General features: G+C 41.7%; 1 protein-coding gene across 8 annotated transcripts in view; it reads right to left on the reverse strand.

The window, feature by feature from the left end:
* Positions 1–21,102, reverse strand: part of TENM2 (teneurin transmembrane protein 2) — a 557,904-nt gene that overhangs the window by 5,865 nt on the left and 530,937 nt on the right. For all 8 annotated transcript variants that reach the window (XM_085073437.1, XM_085073436.1, XM_085073435.1 and 5 more), the window contains 7 exons: positions 19,570–19,802; positions 17,953–18,107; positions 16,584–17,458; positions 10,074–10,249; positions 8,313–8,548; positions 3,034–3,330; positions 5–1,619 (listed from right to left, as the gene is read on the reverse strand). In XM_085073437.1, coding sequence (XP_084929563.1) covers positions 5–1,619; positions 3,034–3,330; positions 8,313–8,548; positions 10,074–10,249; positions 16,584–17,458; positions 17,953–18,107; positions 19,570–19,802 — 3,587 coding nt within the window. The remainder of the gene's footprint in view (positions 1–4; positions 1,620–3,033; positions 3,331–8,312; positions 8,549–10,073; positions 10,250–16,583; positions 17,459–17,952; positions 18,108–19,569; positions 19,803–21,102) is intronic.

A 21,102-nucleotide genomic window follows, 5' to 3' on the forward strand; every position in this document is an offset into this window, starting at 1 on the left:
TCACCTGTTACGTAATTCTTTAGATCCAGTTCATTGCTGAGAGGGTTATTACTCTTGAACATGTACAGATTGAAAGGAGCGGGTTCTTGGCCAATATTTTTCCACATGGTGTAATCAGGAGATGTCCAGCGCCCAGCCAGGACATCATAGTCCCTTTGGGTAAAATGCACGAGTTTGGTTAAAGGATCATACAGCCCTCCATGGAACCCAATGACCAGCTGGAAATCTGGGTTAGAGTCGTAATAGATCTCCCCATAGGCTGTGTACTGGAGCTGCTTGATCATGAGGCCATTGATGCTGAACACGGCTAATGGGGTGCCTGTGTTGTCAGAGGCCACGTAATACTCCTCCCCGCTGCTGCTCTCCATTGCAAAGAGGTGGCCTTGCAGATCGTAGTACAAAGAGGTAATTTCGGAGTTGGAATGATTGTAGACATGAGTGACCCTTGTTGGATTGTGAAGATCAGCATAGAAGTACTGTAGATGATGCCCCAGGTTGGTCTTGCAGGAAGCCCTTCGGCCCAGCCCATCGTAGCGGTACTGCACGCTCCAGCCATTTGCTTTGTTGTAAGCTCTTGTCAGGAGCCCTTTGGAGTTGTACTCAAACACGTCTGCACCTCGCTGCCACAGGAACCCATCGTCATCGATCTTGTACGGGATGTCCCCCAGGCGCGTGATCCTGTCCCGCAGGTCATAGCGCAGCGGCATCAGTCGGACGCTGTTTCCGGGATTCAGGAGGTGGAGGTTCCCATTCAAGTCATAGCTGTAGCGCCAGGTGGGCCTGTCATTGACTGCCACACTCTGCAGCTGCCCGTCCCCATCGTAGTCATAGGTGTACTTGGTTGTGTTGGCATAGGGACCGAGTTTGAGCTCTCTTTTGGTCACCCTTCCCATGCTGTCGTACTGCACTGTCATCCAGTACATCAGGGACCGGAACATTTCGTACTGCACTTCTTTAATGCGCCCGTGGGTATCGAAGTGCTTGCTCAGTGTCATAACTGCTGTGGTGATAATTTGGTTTATGTCATAATAAATAACTCCAAATTTGCCAAAGTGCTCTACTTTGCCAGAAATCTCATCATAACGGTAAAGGTCAACTGGAAGAGGTGTCTCACTGATGATGGGTTTGATGCTTGCGATTCGGAAGCTGTTGTCATGATATGTATAATCAAACCTTGCATTGACCATTCCTTCTTCAGAGAACCTGTAGATTTGTTTGTCAACAAGAGGACCGATTTTCCGATAGCGAATCGTACAAGAAAATCCTCCACTTTGCAAATTCACCATTTTCAGGACACCCGTAGTTTCATCGTATCCAAAAGTAACCGCCGTGCTGTCATAAACGATTTCAGACAGTTTGGACAGCTTGCCATACTTGTAGAATACTTGTCGGCCAGTACCTAGAAATGACGTTTTCAGAATCCTCCCGTCATCGCTGTAATCAAAAATGACTGAGGCGTTGCTTTCGGGGGGGTTATAGATATTCCTGATGTAGCCCACAGAGGTGTGAGTGGACATGCTGTGCCGAGCCACGCTGGGCATGGTGACGGCGTGCAGGCGGTCCGAGGAGTCGTACTCGAAGATGTACTGTCGCTGGCTCTGCAGCAGGAGCACCATTGACTGTGGGGAACACAACAAACAGTTACAGCTTTCAGCGTGTGGCCTGTGAGAGAGCACTGAAGAAAGGCTTACTGGAGAGGCACTAACGTTAAATGAGTGCAGAGAGAATCAGATACATTAGTCAGGGGCATGGAGCTGCTCAGGAATATTGTCAGATTGCCAGATGAGAGCATTGCTCCTTGCAAATCAATATGCTGATGCTCCAGAGAAAGTGTAGGTTAGCAACCTGTGAGTTGTCCTCCCTGTAGGGGGACTTTTTCTGTGTTTTCCTTTTTTTTTTCCTGGGGGATGCAGAGCAGTTACATAAATGACTTGATTTATCTTTCTGCCAGCAGTTGTAATTCACAACTGCTACTGTGAAATATGTCAGAAACTAAGCAGAGAACATCAGCTCTGGTTTATTTAAAACAACAAGAAGGGAAAGGGAAAACAATATGCAATTTTGCAGTATTTAAGACACTTTTATGACTGAAGTGTGCTCATCAGGCTAAGTAAAAATGCATTACTGTACTTTCGTAAGTAACAATTAGAGATGAATTACCTGTTTCTACGTGAACCTCTTGTCAGGTTTAGTCGTGCATTTTTGGGCTTAATTAAGCACAATTCATTGTGTTAATTTATGCCGTTCCATGGCGAGAAAATATCAAAAGACAGACACCATGAACAAAGTATTTCCCACTAAAAATTATTCATATTCCATTGACTAATTGAAAAATAAGGAATTTTGAGACCCATTACAAGGGGGCTGTTAACAGCTCGGATACATCAAATTATAGCTAGTTTGTGTGTCTGTGTGTTATGAAGCTGGATAGAACTTTGTCTCCTTGTAGCTCATGTCAGGAGGTGACACTTGGAAAATATACCAGTTTAAAATTTTTTATATAACTTTAATCAGGGATTTTGGTTTGCCTCTGCCTTGGAGAAAAGAATTTTAAGGGTTTTTTTAGATGAGCTTAACATTTCAACAGACTGGGAGTAGTCCAAAAGATACCCAAAAGATAATGGCAGCCATCAGCAAACATTAATGGAACATCAGCCCCAACCTCACCCCTGGTGTGATTGGAGACACCTGGTCTGGGAAAAGAGAGACAAAAAGGAAGACCCAATTAGCATCACAGGTGAAGAAATCCAGATCCAATAGGAAACCAAATACTAAGAACTACGCAACTTTGGACCAATGAACATTGAACCAAAGAAATTCTATGGGTTTTGACTGTATAAAGTTTGGGGAAATCTTGTAAAATCTATGTGTCGTGGAGTGATTCTCTCTGCACAACCAAGCTATGTGTGGATGAGATGATTTCTGTGGCACATCCCGGCCTGAAAACAAAGTAATGCCTTGACTCTATAACATTAAAAACATTAGAGAGTTTTTGTTTTTCCCGCCGTTTTGGTGACAACACACACCACGTACATTTTCCAGGTAGGTGTAGCTCCACACTTTACCGTCGGCGAACATGCGCGCCGTGATCCTGCCCTGCTTGTCGATATCCGTCCTCTCGCTCATGGCGCCGCGCTGCAGCCCCGCCAGGCGCCCGTTGAAGAAGTAGGACACGTTGACAGCGGCCAGCCCGCTGCTGGGCAGCCACAGGAACGGCCGGCCCAGCTGGTCGTAGATGATGCGCAGCGTGAATTTGCGGTGGTCGTCGTAGATCTTCTCCGTGCGGATGTTGCGGTCGTAATCGATGGACAGCAGGTTCCTGCCGTGCACCTGCGGAAGGGAAGGAGGCTGGTCTCAGTGAGTGGTGGGCACGCTGTGCCTCTGGATTTAGAGCGGGAAAATAGGATGGGCAACAGAGAAATCCTTTGTGAAAGGGAATTCCTGTTAACTGGCTTTTGCTTTCCACTCAGTAGTATATTAAGATTTTTTGGGACTTTTACTGGGATATTGCCCATCTCCCTGTAATGTGGGAGATGATATCCCACAGAAAAAAGCTTCCCTTACGGTCAGAACAGACCGACATTCTGCATACCTAGGTCTTAAAGTGCAGAGAAACATATTCTTTTGCATGGCGTATTTTTCTACTTATTCTATTTCTATACTTTCTACTGTTTTATTTTTCTACTCCAATCACCAACAGTTTTTGCCTTTTTCCCTACAATCACTCTAAGAACAACAGAAGAAATTATCATTTTGTGTCTTCACTGAGGTTTAGCTATTTGGCTTCGGTAATTGCAACACTCTGCTCAGAATTCATTAATTTACCATTTTCTCCATTCACTTTCCAAATATTCAATTGATCCTTCACTTGGGATGGGTTTAAAAATCCTGATCATTTTGGCTGGGAAAGTTGGACTTCTAGTGTTGAAAGCAAACGTGCGATAAAATTAGGTTAAATATTTTTCTTTCTTTCCATTTTTTTGGTTATAACTTTCATTTGAAGTACATCAGGAAGTGTTTCAGTGACAGATTTATATATTTATTTATTTAAATTTAAAAATAGGAGAATAAGGAGAATAAGAACACCAAATGGGGTGGCTTCTAGTGAGAGTGCTGTAATGAGAGAAATATATTCACTGGGGGTAAGCCAGAGAATTCAGGCTAATGCTGTTATCTGATAAAGCTTCTTAAGTACTTTAATTGTAGATGCATCATTAATAAAGTAGAAGTTTTTAAATTAGATATAATTCCAGAGCAATGACTACTTAAAAAGTATTCATCAATTTGTGGGAATTTGTTCTTTAGCTTATATTTTACAGTGGCTTTGATTAAGCAACGTTTTCTCTTATCCAAAATTAAACCATACATCAAACAATATGTAAATTAACCCTGAGCCTTTCTTGAGCACATAAAAGTTATTCTGTGATATATTCACTGGCAGGGGTAAACCCAATTCCCACCCCAACCAACTCAGTAGAAATTCACTTATACAGACACATTTAAAATTAATACAATTTTGTGTTTGTAAAGAAATAATTATTTCAAATTATCGCTCATTATCCCAATTTTTTACATTAATGAAATTAATCTCTTTAACAGTTTGCATTTCCTCAGTGGGCAATTACAAGAAAAAAAAGCTCTTTTCTGTAGGTTTTCCCAAAGGTTACCCCAGCAACAACTTGCCCCGTGGTTCACAGAAAAGATAGAGTATTTTTTCTTAAAACACCTTGGGGCAAAACAAGTCATATTTTGCTCTCCCATTGCAATGAACACAAAGCCAGAGAAGCCAAACTCAACATCCGTAGTTTCTCAACTGGTTACTCTTGTTTTGTAGGATCAATCCTGATGGCAGAGACATAAAAAACCCCTTTTCATCATCAGAAGAGAACCTTCACTTCTCAAAAACATTTAGCTATAAACGGTTAGTGTATGACTGAAATAGTCCAATTTCTTAAGGATGAGCAGAGTTTCTAAAAAGAAAAAAAATCTTTCAGAAAGATGATGAACTGAATTTTAGCTTTGGGGTTTTTTTTTGTTTTGGTTTTTTGTAACTTCTGAAGCTTCATAAATCAGTCAGGATTTCTGGGGTTAGTTCTCTCCACTACAGTAACTGCAACTGTAATCTGCATGAAGGAAAGGAATCCTCTTTTTCTCAACAACATTGTAACAGTCATTTGGTTTTGCCATAGAAAACAAAAGTGGCAGGGTTTTAAAAATTATTACATAGACAAGAGCTGTGCACACATGCAAACATCAGTTGAAGACGCAAACACGAACATCACCTGCTTGGATAATTCAGTAACTTCATTTGCATTTGTAAAATAAGTGAAACCAGAGAGCATAATTGCAGTATCATATTAATCATACAGAAACCCAAACAGGCTGACTAATTCCCACCCTTGCTGAGAACACTAATAGCAGTCACGAGTATCACGACTGCAGATTCCCCAACAAGCCCTTTCTCTTTTGTTCACTACCCACGTGCACATCTGGTTTTCCCTCAGCTGCTGCTGAAGTGGCTGTAGGGATAAGCCCTTTGTGCCTTGGAAAGACCTGGCCACAGAAATCACTTATGTGATGCTGCACGATAATAAAAACTCTTCAGGTGAGAATCTTATCAAGACTTTATCTGAAACTACAGCAAGACACTGAACGTGTGGTGCATCAAACAGCAGCAGACAGTGGGTGGGAGAAGATAAAGGTGAAGTGCAGCTCCTTTCTCTGGTTCATGAAATGTGCTCAGGCATGTGTGCAGAGAGCAACATGTCCTGCTGGATGTGCCTGAAGCAGGGATGAGCAGAGCCAGGGCACAGGCAGCACCACTCCATGGGGACTCACAGAATCATCCAACAGTCCAGGCGGGAAGGGACCTTCAAAGATCACCCAGTCCAAGCCCTCTGCACTGAGCTGGGGCATCTTCAGTGGCAACAGTGCAGAGCCCTGCAGTGCAACCACCTGCCCTTCAGTGCTTCCAGGAGTGGGGAACCCACAGCCACACCAGGCAGCCTGTGCCAATGCCTCACCACCTCACCATAAAAAAATTCTTCTCTATTACTAGTTTAAATCTACCCTCTCTTAGTTTAAAGCTGCCACACCTTGTCCTATCACAACACACCCTAAAAAGTCTGTCCCCGTGTTTTTTATAAGCTCCCTTTCAGGACTGAAGAACAGGGGCATGGGCTCCAGCCCTCAGAATGCTCCATACTCCTCAGAGTACCACGAGGTGAAGGACTCACCTGAGAGGCGAATCCCATGGAATTCCCACCCCTCCAGTACCACTGATTCTGCCCTGGGGCTCCTGGAGATGGCCCTGGCTCTCTCTCAGCTCTGCAGCAGTGCCCTGCCCTGTTGTAACCATGTGCCACAGCTGCCCCTGCCTGCCACCTGCTCCCCACAACATTTCAACACACTTGCTCTGCTTCATTCACTGAGCAATTTATAAAGATGAATTAGAATAAATGAGATGCAAATAAATTCTGTGCTTTCTCCCTCGTTTTCAAATTTCATTTTCAGTCCACTCAACCTGTGATAATCTCATAGTGATTTTCATTTAAAAGAGCTAAATGGATATGTGATTATTGTTACAGGAACTAACACCAGACAATTAAATGTTGAGGTGTTGCTAGATAAAGCATTGTTTTGATTTGCATAAACATGATGCAAGAAAACCTATCTCAGGCAAGGTTTTAGCACTAAGATGTGTTTAACTTCAGCTAATTACCACAAGTACCTCTATTAAATTTTTAGTATTGAGAGTTAGGATTACAGCAATTTCATTTCAGCATCCTATTTATTTTTATTTTGAACACCTAGTCAAAATGCAGCCCTGATCTATTTTCCACTTCTAATCAACTGCTGCAGGTCAACGCATCAAAAATCAATTACACAGCCATGAAATTTAGTCATTAAGGATTAGCTGCTAATCTCATTCAATTTTTTGTCTAACCTTCTCCCTCTTCCTAATAAGTACATTCTGATCATTTGTGAGAATAAGGAAAGCCTTGTTAACTCAACACTGGGAATTAGATGTTAAGCAATAGGAAAATATAAACATTTAACATCCAAGTTTTTTTTTTTTGCAAATCACTATATAATTGTTTACATATATTGCATTTGCTATATCATCTTGAACACACTAAACTGTATCTTGGCTCAGTGATGTTGAAAGAATTGCTAAAAGAAGGAGGACCTGATCAGCCCATTTGTTTTCTGCCTAGTATCTCAAAGCCCTTCCAAAACTGCACATACTGAACCAGCCCAGTCAAAGGCTTGATACTGAAGGGGTGAATACCAGGCCAGCAAAAGAATGGGATTAATCCAGCTGTAGCAGATCTTTAATTTGGCAGGGGATGGATTACATGACCTGACTGTCTTCCTTATCCTATGCTTACGACTTTGTAATTATGGCAATTATTTTCCAATTGTGCCATTTGGGAAAGGGAATAAACACAACATGCCTGTCTCAGTGAGTCTGTCGGGGGATTTTACAGCAGCAGAATGCAACTGCTCAAGCTGTGGTTGTGTTTGCTCCTCAGCACCAGCTGGGGTAAATCCGCCCTGGCAGTTTTACAAGTGGTGAGTGCTCAGATTCCCATCCCCCTGAGAGGCAGAGTGTTTTGCAGCAACAGGGCAATGAAGCTGGGAAGGCTCTAGAAAACATGTCTTTTGAGGAGTGGCTGAGGGAGCTGGGGGTGGAAAATCTGGAGAAAAGTTGGTTCAGGGGGTCCAAATTGCTCTCTACAAGTCCCTGAAAGGAGGCAGCAAGCTAGGGGTTGGTCTCTCCTGCCATATCTCAACCAAAAGGACAAGAGAAAATAGCCTTATGTTGCAGCAGGAGAGGTTCAGATTAGATATTTGAAAAGCTTTGTTCACTGAAAGAGTGTTCAGGCATTGGAATAAGTTGCCCAGGAAGGTGGTGGAGTCACTATTCTGGAAGTGTTCAAAAGGCATCTGGATGTGGCACTTGGGGATATGGTTTGGGGCAATTACGGTGGGGCTGCGTTAATGGCTGGACTCAATGATCTTGAAGGTGTCTTCCAACTTTGATGATTCTGTGAATCTGTAATATTCTAGGTATTTTTACCAATCTCTTTTGGAATACTTTTAGCCATGAAGCTCCATAGCTGATGGCAGCAGATGATCCCATGCAGCCAACTGACCTCTCAACCAGAGGAGAGGGTGTCACACCAAAGACAATCCCAGAGTTGCACATTTTTAACAAACAAAAGTAAGGAAAGCACCCTTCAAAATAAAAAATTAATTTTCTGCCCAAAGAACAAAAGGTGATTATTGTAACAACAAGTTGTACTTACCCTGAGTTTTCGTCCAAACACGGTCACTTTGCCTTTAATCTGTTCCTTCCTCAGGCGCCATTCAATTGAGTTTAAACCATTTTCCATTGGTAGAGAAATATTACATCGTCCTATGGTGGGAGTCACAGTCCCAGCCAGGACATGAGGTTCGCTGTGAAAGCTAATGCTCATGCCATTGGCATACATCACTCTCAAAGTACCATTATTACAGAGCTGGTAGCTGTTCCTCACTTGATCTACAGCAATAATGAAAAGAAAATAATTTAGCTACTCCAGTCATAAAGAAAACATATAGCTTAATTTGATTGGTTTTTTATTGCACTCCTGTTGATGTTAAATGAAGTCAGCCTGCAATTACCATTTACGTGGTACTATGGTGGAAATTACAGATGTTACTGATTCATGTAAAGAACAGTAGTGTAACAGTGAGCCTGCAGAGAGATACTGTGTTTATTTCATTATGTTTTCCCTTCAGTCTTAATTGTGAATCAAAATGCACAGTGATATGTGTTGAACCACGTAATTTATTTCTGATATGAACAAAATCTCCTGAAAACTGAACTGCTGGATAAACAACAAAGCATTAAACTCCAGGACAAAAAGAAAAAGAAGAAGATTGCTGGACTCTTTATAACAAGTAGGAAGTAAGTGCCTCTTCTTTTTGTTTCCCTCTGTTTAAAAATTCTCTCCAAGCAGAAGCTTTGTACAGAATTACAGCATGGCTTTAAATCCTCAAGGTGTGAGGCTCCAGCAGTGCAAGCTGGCAGCCATAGTCATTCCCTCTCCTGCCTCCCAGCAGAACCACACTGGGCATACCCAGCCTCTGTTGGACAAGAGCTACAGAAACAATCCCGTGCTTCTCTGGCTGAGCAGTTCTCCAGCTGTTTGACACAGCCAAGCCCATTCTCAGCCAGGATGGAGTGCCACAGTGTGCAGCTGTCAGCAACACATCAATATTTGCCTGACAGAAGGACAGCATCTACGTAATTAATCATCTGGCATAAGAGAAATTAAGTCTTTGTAACCAGACCTGTCACGGTGTAGTAGTCTACAAATGTTGACATTTATGTCAGGAGGAGACTATTGTTTGATGATGATATTCTCATTCAGGTGACATTATATCTTAATTAAAAAGCCCCATCACTCACCAAATTCCTCTCAGTCTGCCTTTGATAACTAACTCCATCAGACACAATGCCCGGGCGGTGCTGGAAAGCTCTGCACAAACCCTGAACCTGTGCTGCTGCTGCCTCCTGCCACACCTGGGCTGTAACAGTGCTCCTGGAAGGGCCATCTCTGCCACACGTCATCCACTGCCCTGATAGTTCTTCACTCTAATTAATGGCAGTGTATAAATTTGGAAGATTTCTTCTGCTGGAAGGCTTCCTGAGCCTCTCCAGAAGGATCTCCCCCCAGGCAGCCACATCCAGCAGTCAGGCTGTGTCTCTGTGGCACTGAAGTCAGACTTTTCGCAGGGAAGCACAGTGGGTAAAGTGACCCTGACGCAAGAGGCAGTGGAAGGACTAAATTTCTCCAGCAGATAGTGACCATACATACTTGACACAAAGCATGACTGTGAAATGGCTCTTACCTGTCCTGAAGACCTGTCAGTTTAGGAATAAGCTTTATGGGAGTTTTTCTGGCAAACCTTACACAGTTTCCCCCTGCTCATAAGTGTGCTACTGACACAAATAGTTAGCAAATCGCTTTCTCAAGCTGTGTGTGTGGTTAGGAGGTGTGCTGAGAAGTGTGCTTTGGTACCTTGAACAACTGTATAGGAAGCCTCCACAGAGGAGAGATTTGTGATGACCGTGACATCGTCATCCCGATTAGAATTCTCAATGTCGATGGTAATAGACTTTTCCATTTCTCGATGAAGGCTAGTTACCACTCCAGTGGGACGTGTTACATTGGTCAGACGCCCTTCATGATCATAGCTAATAGAAAAGTTAGTGAGAGCAAAAAAGCATGAGGATATATGTTCATTTCAATACCCAATGTATTAATAATGCACCACATTTGTGCAAAAAACCCAGACTGAAACAGATTTTCAAGAACATCCTGGCCATATCTATTTCTCTGTTCTTGAAAGAGTCTATAATGATGAAATAATATTTTTTAGAGATACTGATCTCAACTATATGGGTGCAAATCGAGGCTAGCATATTTTAAATTATTAAATTAATTGAATTATTACAAATATACGGAGTGATATTTGGCTCAAGCAATTATAATTAGCAAATTAGTCTGCATTGTAATAGTTGCATTTCACTCTAAGGAAGTAGACTTCTGATGGACACTGCAATAAACAATTGCATAAACTGCACATTTGCTTTTGAATACTTAGTGGAAACTAAGTATGGTCTTAAGCGACATATCAAGGAATAAACTTGCCATAAAGGATTAAAAAAGACATCAGCTTGACAACATAATAATTTCATTTAGATCTTATCTGTGGTATTGAACTGCATTTTGGGGTCAGTATTTTGGCTCATAAAGGTGAAAGATGAAAAACACAGGATAGGTTGGAGTTGCACAAAGGGCAGCAGTCAGCACTCAGAAAAGACCTTAGAAGATGAGTTAAGTGCTCCAGAGGCATAAAGAAAAAAAATTTAAAAAAGGGCTTTCAATGATTTTATTAAGTTTCTTTTGAAGTATAAAGCCTGAGGAGGGGGGAAAGAAGCAATGGTGCTGGAAATCAAATCATACCCTTTCCCCCTTTCCATCAATATGCTCTATTTGTGTGCATACGTTTGTTAAAGAAGCAATCCCTTGGATCTTAAGGGTGAGAAATGGGGACCTGAAACAAAATCAGCATTCCAGTCTGACACTCTGCTCGCTGCAATTCTCTACTCGTGCGAGAGTCTCTCACCCAGCCGCTAGCAGAGCGCGCGTGCTTCTAGAGAGCAGAAAGGCAAGAAAAATGGCCTGTGTAGATAAAGGGAAAAGTTTAGGTAGAGATTGAAACCAACTGGTGATCCTTCAAATGCAGGAATCCAGGGAGCAGGAAGCCTGGAAGAGAAGTGGTAAATCCATTGCACTGCCTGAGTAACAGAAGAGAAGAGCAGCACCTTTGGTGTCATGGAGCTAGCTCAGTTCATTGTAGGCTGTGGTTAGCTGTAAAGATGAAAAAAAATCAGAGCTTTTGACATGGCTTTACAATTAAATCACTTAGAAACCTCAGACTAGGCCACCTGAGCTGTACAGCATTTCCAAAAAAATAATCCACAGGGTGTCTCCTCAGTTAAAACAAACAAAATATATGACTTTCAAATCCATTGCAAATAGTTGCACCCATTCAACTGAATATTGGGGAGGAAGGAAAAATCACCTGTGGAGCAACAAGCCTTACCAGAACCAATGGAAGTATTAGGCAAAGAAGGAAATCAATAAAACAAAGCATCATGCAACCTAAAAGGGACCAATAATACATTGTGCTCATTTAAGTAGCTCAGGATCAAAGAAAGATTTAGCAGTATGATTTTTCTCAATATAGTCACAAGTTTGTCTCTGCTGATATATATATATATATATGTGTATATATATATATATATATCATCATACCAGCAAAATACTGAATAAAAGACTGTATGTTGAGATAATCTATGGAAGTGGGTTAAGTCTTTGTAAAGGTCTTTAAAAAAATGGAAAAGTATTCAAAAAGAATAGCTAGGGGAAGAACTTGATCCAGCCAAGCATCTGTCTAGCAAGGAAAAAGAAAAAGTACAAAAATTAGACCATTAAAAAAATCTTAAAGGTTAATAATACCCCTTAAGAGTCTGTATGTGGATGCTTTGTGATGGGCAGAGTGATGAAGAGAACATTAGATGTCAAATCTTACAGCAGAGACAATGTTATTTAAGACAAACTAGAAAAGTTTATGAATATCTCCAGTGTGACTCTGCAGCACTCAGTGAACTCCCAGGAAAACGGTTGGTGAAATTCCCCATCAGCAAATATATTTTAGGCAATGCAAATGAGACATTAATTTAAACTCTTCATTCACATTGCTGGGATTTTAATTAACGTAGGAAAAATTCCTGGGGATTGCTGTGGGCTACTCACTGGAAATCTCTGTTCAAAGTGTAAGGGCAGTCTAAAAAGTAAATATGGATGTGGATGTAGAGAGACTGGAGGAGAAAAATGAAAATATTCCAGTGCTATTTCAAGAAATCATTGTTTTACCCCTGCTGTGGGGTGTGTTCCCCATGCTGGTCACAGTTCTGAAATCAGCAACAGCAGAGATTAGAAGGGTTTATAAGCAAGTGATTGACACACTTAACAAAATACATACAAAAGCACTCTCCTTGAAGATCTGTAAACCAGTTAGTTTACGAGCTAGGCATATAAAAAATTTACTACTTAAATGATATACACACACTGTGATACCAATATATAAAGAAGGCATTTCTACTTTGTCCATTGCATCAAAATAAAATCTTATTTAAAAAAAACACCTTAAAGGTAAAAAAAAAATAATATAACAGAAGCCTTTTAGGTACCACAAAATTTAAGTGACATATACCTGAGGGCTTTTTTTGTAATTTATGTGTTATGTGAGAGCAAGTGCTCAGTAGTAGAATACAACACCCAGACATTTATCTGAATAATAAGAAAAAATTATATATTAATTAAATGGCTATATACTTCTCTTCTTAATATCATGAACCTGTTTCTAATGAAGTAAAAACCAAAATTCACAATGAAAAATATACAAATTGACCTGGAACTTCTTGGTGTCTTCTTCAGAAGCAGTCACTACCTATGACAGTCTGTGACACAGCATCAGCCTGGATGAACCAGATCTGATATGGCAACCTGAATATCTCCAGATAAGGTGGGCTCTGGGTACACTGCAATTCCTGAGCTTTTGTTACTGACTTCAGTTAGAGTAAGGCTCCATCCCAAGTTTTTCGATTAATGAAATTACAAGGGTAGACAGCCTTTCTTAGTCCCAGTATCTCAAAAGCCACCGAACAACAGCATCTCCCTGTGCCCACTGCTCCCCCACCAACACATTGCTAACTGTGACCAGCAGGCAAAGGTTTCCCAGGACAGCTCTGGGTGACAGCAGGCACAAGGCTGGTGGCTGACTCTGCCAGCCTGGTGGCTCTGAGCTGGCCATGGCCAATCCACGGTCACATCTATAGCTCAACCTCGACTGTGGGACACAGCTGAGCGCTTGGCTCCTTCTCAGGTAGCTACAAGCATCTATGGATCCCTCCAGGGGGCTTGTGGCAGTGCCTGAGGGCTGCTCTGCCTTGTCCACTGCCATGGCACTTCTATTCCCCAGGCATTGTTTGTCACCAGCATCCTGGTGTCTGGGGTTTCAGATGTGTGCTCCCCACAGCTCGTGGGTGGGAGCAGGAAGGACAGTGCCACATCCAGCACTGCAGAAAGGAGGAACAGCAGCCTCTGACCTCAACAAGGCACAGATCCACACACATTTACATACATCCCCATTTTCACTCCCTTTTAAAACTGATACAAGAAAAAAACTGCAGCATTCTCTCAGGATGCTCCCTACACCAAGTGGAATACCACTGGGAACTGCTTCAAAGATCTGTGCTTCATGCCCAAGCCAAGCTTAAATTACCCCATGTGAGCCTGCTGGTAGCTGTTCTATTATTGAAGAGCCTTGGCTGCTGCTACTGCAAATGAGCTGCACGCACATGCACAGATGCTATCTATAGCACACACGTATGGAGTGTGCACACACACAGCCAGCCTGTGTCTGCAGCTCCCTGCAAATGCAGATGCACGCCTTGATTAACTGCACAAATTTAATTCTGAGAGCATTTTCAGGGTAAAGTTTCAGCTAAATGAAAGGGATATACCCAATAAGATAACACGGCACTTCAGTGTCTGGTTGATATAAACACACTGAAATAAATTTTTCATAAGAACTTTAGCTCATGTAGTATTTTACCACTCAAAAGACCACTGTTCTTTTCCAGTTCTGCTGCCATATTAACAATTTTGAGTGCTGATTACGTCTGTATGAATGCATGAATGTCACTGCACAGAAAAATATTTTGTTGTCCTTGTAAACTCTCATTGGCTAAATACTACTTTCATCTCTAATTGATATTAACTTACAACTACCAAAAAAAAATTGCAGAATGATGAATACAGAATTTTTTCTTAGGAGCTGTTTCAAAGAACGAACAGAAAACAGTACTGAGAGACTGGACTGTGATTGCTTAGGTCTGTATATTTGATTCAAATAAAGTTTTTATGTTTCTCTCATCTATGGGCTCTATGCTTCTGAGAATGTATGTGCAAATCCAGGAGAAAGTAAGTTATTTCTGCTGCCTCATCAAAGTCATTAATTATCCAAGACAATACTTCAGGCTATAATATTGAGGCCTAAGTATGGTATTTAACTTCCACTGACCTGAGGCAAAGGTCTTTTCTTATTTGATCTTGGAAAAAAATCTGCAGCACTATGTACACATGAAATGATATTTTCAGCTGATCTCAGTAAGACATCAAAGCTCCTACCTTCTGTATTTCCTAAGGAATCATAATACAATTTTGCTAATAAACCACACTAACGTAGCACTTGGTGTGACTCGGACACCAGTTATACCAGTTTTGAAACTGGTAACTTTCTGATGACCTTTTTTAATGTTTCATTCATTTTCACGTAGAGTTTTAAATTACTTTGCTGTACTGGTGTTCTGAGAAAAACCTAATTTATATGGCTGAATCTTGGACTACCTACTGACGAAAAAACAACAACAAAAAACCTTCCTAGAAGGGCACCCACATCTCATCAGCAATAATATGAAATTTAATTCTGTCTGGTCCAGTGACCTTGTAATCAGCAGGTATTACCTTCATGTGGTCACATAACCAAACATACCACAAACCAAATTTGTGGTAAAGCAATAATATTTGCAAAATATTAAGGAAAAATAACTTTTTTTTCAGTCCTCATGTGAAGCCCCAGGCAGGAGGAGCTCGTGGCTGGGCTCGCAGGGCCCCACGAGAGGGCACTGCTTTCCTTCGAACGGCAAACAACTGCAGCAGTCCTGCTGCGCAGCGCAGACAGCCTGAACACAGCTCCTTCCAGCCCTGCATTCGGTACATTTTCTCCAAACAGAGAAAACAGGTGGCCAAGCTGAATGCATCAATAAACGAAGAGGTGTGTGCCGTTGCTAGTCTGCAACCTTGAAAATAAGCCTGCCGTTTAAAATGAAATATAAAGACCTATTCGTATCTTCTAGTCACTGATTTGGGGAATGATATTTATTAATTACCTAATGATTAATTAACTAATTCAGACAAAATATATGGCATCAGATTTGCCATGTCTAACTATATTTTTTCAGTATGTCATTTAGCTTCTCTTTTTAAAACAGTTTCGATCAAAAAATGGCAATAAGACTACTATGAATAGGATAAATATTAATAAAAATCTGACTAGTTTTTCTAGATTTTTAATATAGTTTTGAACTTCATCTCTTCAGATGAATTTAATTTAAAAAGGAAGTTCTGTCTATTTAATCTATATACTCACGAACACCAGTGTGCTTTTGGGTTATCTACAAATTATGGAAGTTACACCAGGGGTCTGACAGATAGCTGGGGATCTAATTTCCTCACTTGTCTCAGGAATGAACAATCAGTGAAGTTAATCAACATTTTAACAACTATGAGTAATATATGAGGCTGAACAGAAAGAAAGATAATTTGAGTTCCAAAAGAAGCTGCAGCATGAGGGTTCCTAGAGAGAGGCAGCTTGGTGGGAGCCACAGAGGGAACGCTGGGCTGCTCTGGCTGTGGGCTCTGGGCAACCGTGCTGGCCTCGAGGAGCAGCTGAACTAACCCAGGGCTCTGGGCAGCTATGCTGACCTCGAGGAGCAGCTGAACTAACCCAGGGCTCTGGGCAGCCGTGCTGGCCTCGAGGAGCAGCTGAACTAACCCAGGGCTCTGGGCAGCCATGCTGACCTTGAGGAGCAGCTGAACTAACCCGGCTCTGGCTGTGGCACAAAGTCCTTTGTGCTGCGTGGGATGAGCTGCCCCAAACTCAGACCCCGGGCAGGGATTTAGGTGGATCAGGACCCACCCAAAGGACCCAGCACCATGCTGGACCCAACCGTGAAGCCACTTAACCATTTCCAGCACCACGCAGGACTGAGGTGCAACGGCCTTACTCAGCATCAGTGAAAAACCTACAACAAATTGCAGTAGGGTCAGTCTAGGGCCTACTCACTACCATTTGAAAAATAAATGTATGCTTAATAAAGCCAAAAACATTCTTACTCATAAAATGTTGTCCATCCTGTTTCATCACTCTTCGTTGCTAAGAGACCACTGTTTCCATTATATGTCATTAATCCGAGCTCCAGGGTCTGTGTTGAGACCAGCTTGAGTCCACCATTAGTGCCAACAGCCAGCGTGACAATCTGATTATCCGGCATCAGTAAATGGCGGGGCATCCCACTGGCATCCCGGCGCACCTTCAAGGAGTTGCCATTGTTGTCCATCACCTCCGTGACATCGTTATCGCTGCTATAGGTGAAATTGTACAAGTATTCCCCGGTAACGAGGCTGAGAGTGTACTGGTGAATCCCATCAGCATTGAAGACATACAGCTCCTGTTCTCCTGGAGATGCAGCTTCATATTGGTTAAAGGAATTAAGAATGGGCCTGTTTTTACTGACAGCCCTAATGCGGATATTTCCAAGATCAGCTATGTAGATGGTACCATCTGGGGCCACAGCTAAGGAAGATGGTGAATTTAAGATGGCATCAGTGGCATACCCATCATCCCCAGCATAGCAATTACAGTTGACATCATTTTTGCAATCACAGTCTGAAGCTGCCCCTGCAAGAAGGCATATTTCTCCATTGGTAGTTACCTGGCGTAGCCGATTAATTTTTTTTTCATCTGTCTCACTGATGTAAAGAACTCCTGTGTGTGAGATGGCAATGGCACTGGCTGATTCAAGTGCAGAATGAATAGCCAGTTTGCTAAGAGAGTAGTCTATACCAGGAACCTGGCAGTGCATGGGGCGTCCAGCAATAATGCTAACTTGATGGTTTTCTGTGATCCGTAAAATAACATTGTTCTCTAGGACATAAAGGGAGTTGTCCATGGGATTGACAGCGAGATCAGTAGGCCACTCCAGCCGTACCTATGAGTTGCACAAATTATTACTGTAAAACTCGAAACTGAAAAGTACACTTCTAGTGTTTAAAATTCCACGTGTAACGACAGCAAATCAGTGAGGGGTTTATCAGCGTAAATCATGAAACCAAGCCATGAACGGCAACTATTGCAAACAATTATTTTGTTTTTCGGAAATATTAAAGCTATGTGCGGTCGTAACTTTGGCTAATTGTGTTTCTGTGCAAGAATGAATACTACATTGTGGAAGCTCTACAATAATTACAGAAAAACAGGCAATTAAGACAATAACTCCCATTATCTCAACCTTATTTCTCTACAGTTGCATAAATAAACTGTGTTAGCCACAGTAAAAAGAATGGTTCACTCATTTCAGTAACAAATCAAATACGTTATCATCTTGTGCTGCATAATGTATTTCTTAAGTGGCCAGGCAGTCATCCAAAATAGATGCCCATCTCTTCTAAGGCAGAGAAGAAAATAAATGCAATAAGAGTCTACCTGGGTGACATCCATGCTGGAATCACAGCTGAGAGGTCGAACAGCAGTTAGGTCATTGGAGCCCAGCAGGGTTGATATAATTCCGTTCTGATCCACTTTTCTAATCATAGTGGCATCAACAAAATACATGAGTCCATACTTATCCACGGCAATTCCTGCAAATATAAAAGCCAGGCATCAATGCAGCAGTGAGGCTCCTGAATTCAGGTAGGCTTTGTCTTGTTTACAAGATGGCTACATTTGTTCTCTTCCCCTGTTCCTGCCTCCCTCCCAATCTGAGCACAGGTCCTGGAACCCTCCAACAACCCATAGTTATGCCAAAGAAATGGCATCAAACAGGTTTATCCTTCAGGGCTTAAAAAACCCCCACAGAAATCCCCAAACAAGCCAGAGACCCAGCAGAATGCATCAGCTAATTTCTAGATTTAAACTCTCTATGATACATTACATAAACCCAATTTAAAATTATCCCCTAATTTCAGTCAGAAATTTGAGGCATTGCTTTCTTCATCTGAAGGATGTAATAAGGATGAAGAAGTTTTAGAAATCTTTTAAAATACCTTTGAAATTTCTGGCAAGCTAGGAGGACATTGTATTATTTCTGGATTTTTTTTTTTTTTTTAAATTCTTTGACCTGTTGCAGTAAAAACATGGAAAGAACATCTGGTGTTTCCAGATGAAGACACAGGGGTTGCCAGCCTAGAAAGAAAGGGAAGGTTCAATGCCTGTCACATTGTGAGTCCTTAGAGAGGAAAGGCACAAAATGAAAGGTGCTCCCTCGGAGGAACAGACGGATGCTGCTGCCGGTTGGGAAGGAGGGCAGCCTTTTTATCACTTGCCTTTCCTGCTTTGATTTGGTGCACTGCCTTGTCCATTTCCCAGGCTGAAAATAAAATATTGATCTAAAAATTCTGTCTTCAAATCGTTGTAGTGCTTGTCCTATTGGGCAGTGAGAGAAGATACAGCTTCATCTTTTTAATTTCTGTGCATCAATTGAAACTACCTCCTATGCAAAGAAACTGGACTTTGAATTTTTGTGTACCTTTATGATCACCTAGTTATTTTCAACCACTGAACAAAACCAAATACGTTTGAAACACCTGGCAATACACCTGATTACTTCATCCATACAATTAAGATGAAACAATAGACAGAAAGAAACTTAAAAAGAAACACATCCCTAAATCTCTAGATCATCTTGAAAACTTTTTGTCAAAAATGAGAAACTGGAAAGGGCAAAAATCCTTTTATTTTTTTTCTCTGATTCTGAAGCAAAAAGGAGATACATAGAGTAAAAACTCAGAGAAAAGCCACAGTAAGCAATATCTCTCCCCAGAGACTGTATCTCAAAAGTGATCTGTTTCCCAGTGTACACGCTTGCTTCTTGGAGTGAGTGGTACCCTGCTAATTTGTGTTCTGTTCTCCTTTTGCAGCAGTCAGTGTCGGGGTAATAAAGTTTGCTTTAACTACACAAAGCACGAACACTTGCCAATCCACTGTAATTAAAGCCCAGAATAAAAATCACCAAGCAAGGAGTGATTTAATTGCCAGATAATTATTTCCACATCCAGCCTAGCTGCACACAGTCATTTTCTCTGGCTTCTTTTCCTCCTTTACCTCGAGGGCTCATTAGGGTTGCATCCACTGCCTTCCCTCCATCCCCACATCTGGCTTCGTCAAAGGGCAGGCACTGCTCTCCCGTCCCTGCCACCACTTCAGAGTTACCAGCAAGGTCCTTCGTGCCCGTGAGGGACTTGACTTTGTAAATCCGTCGGCTATTGGTGTCTGACACGTAGAGAGAGCCTGAAACAGGGTCCACGGCCAGATAGTATTTATGAGCGGGATTGTTGCTTTAGAGAAAAAGAAAGCATAAAACAGAAACAGCTGAGCAGTCTAGAAACTTCACAGGCTTTCAGAGCTTGGATACTCATCAGGCACAGAAAGATCTGGAAAGAAAGTCTGACACCTTCGTCCAGAGGTGATGTCTGAAGGACCATCACCTGAGGACCTAACTTGATTAGGGCCTGGTCAGTGTGCAGAGGGATTGTAATTTTAAATTTCACTCATCCTTCTATGCTGAACCTTGCACAGCAGAGCTGCACAGCAGTCTTTCCTCTTGATCTCTTTAGTCCTTTAGATCTGCTCCAGGTCAATTCTCTTTGGCTTATCTGTTCGCCCCCTCCCTGCTACCTTGTTTAACTCCCTTTGGAAGCAGAAGTCATAGGAGTAAGATCAAACAATCAGCTTCTGACTTACTTTGATTACGCCACAAGATTTGTGAGGTCTTGTATAAATAGGAGGCAGAGGCATAACAAATTTATTTCTAAAGCAAATTTGTTCTCATTCATTCTTATCAAGAATCTCATTTACAGCAGATGAAGTTGGTTATATAACTAAAACCAGAGACCCCAAGTGTCCGACTTTAACTCCAAACCTTCTGTTATCGAAAAACTGGTCCTCAGTTTGTGATTGGAATGGGCGCTCATATGGAAAGCTACTTCTCTTCTGAAATATATGTTTTGTGACAGCTTGTCACATTTTGGAACTACTTTAGCAAATCATCTGCAAATTGAGAAATGTCAATCTTCACAATATATATACAGTCACACATACAGAACTGCAGTGCAGAAATATTTTCAAAATCTTGCCTGGCTAGTTTTACTCAGTTTATTTGAATTTTAAGCATGATGTGAGTTTTCCAGCCTTTGGAGCCTATGGGTGAACATAAATAAGGTCAATGGTGGTTTCAAAGCATAGAAGACAAATGAAGACAGGAGGAAAAAAAAATGAAGGTTACTTACCAGTAACCAGAGATATTTGCCTCCAAATATCCACACTCCTAGTTTCATGTGGCAAAAGTGCCCATCTCCAAGAGTGAGGATACACAGAGGTCAGTTATGATGGACATAAGCCATTTCTTGGTCAGAATCGCTGAAACTATAATAAGGCCGCTTTCGGCAGATGGATCCATCGGCACACAAAGATAACTGTGCTCATGTGGTCATGACCAGATTTGGAGGAATGAGGAGGCCCCAGAATATCACTTTCTACAGTTATTTTCCTCTATGCCAGTCTTTGACATGCCATGGGTTTAGGTCAGTAATGGTTTGTTCTAAAACTGTAGAAAGTAGGAAGGAGATTGCTTTGACC

Source organism: Lichenostomus cassidix, chromosome 13 (assembly GCF_008360975.1).
Source record: "Lichenostomus cassidix isolate B80296 chromosome 13, HeHo_3.0, whole genome shotgun sequence".
In the NCBI taxonomy this organism is placed as follows: Eukaryota; Metazoa; Chordata; class Aves; order Passeriformes; family Meliphagidae; genus Lichenostomus; species Lichenostomus cassidix.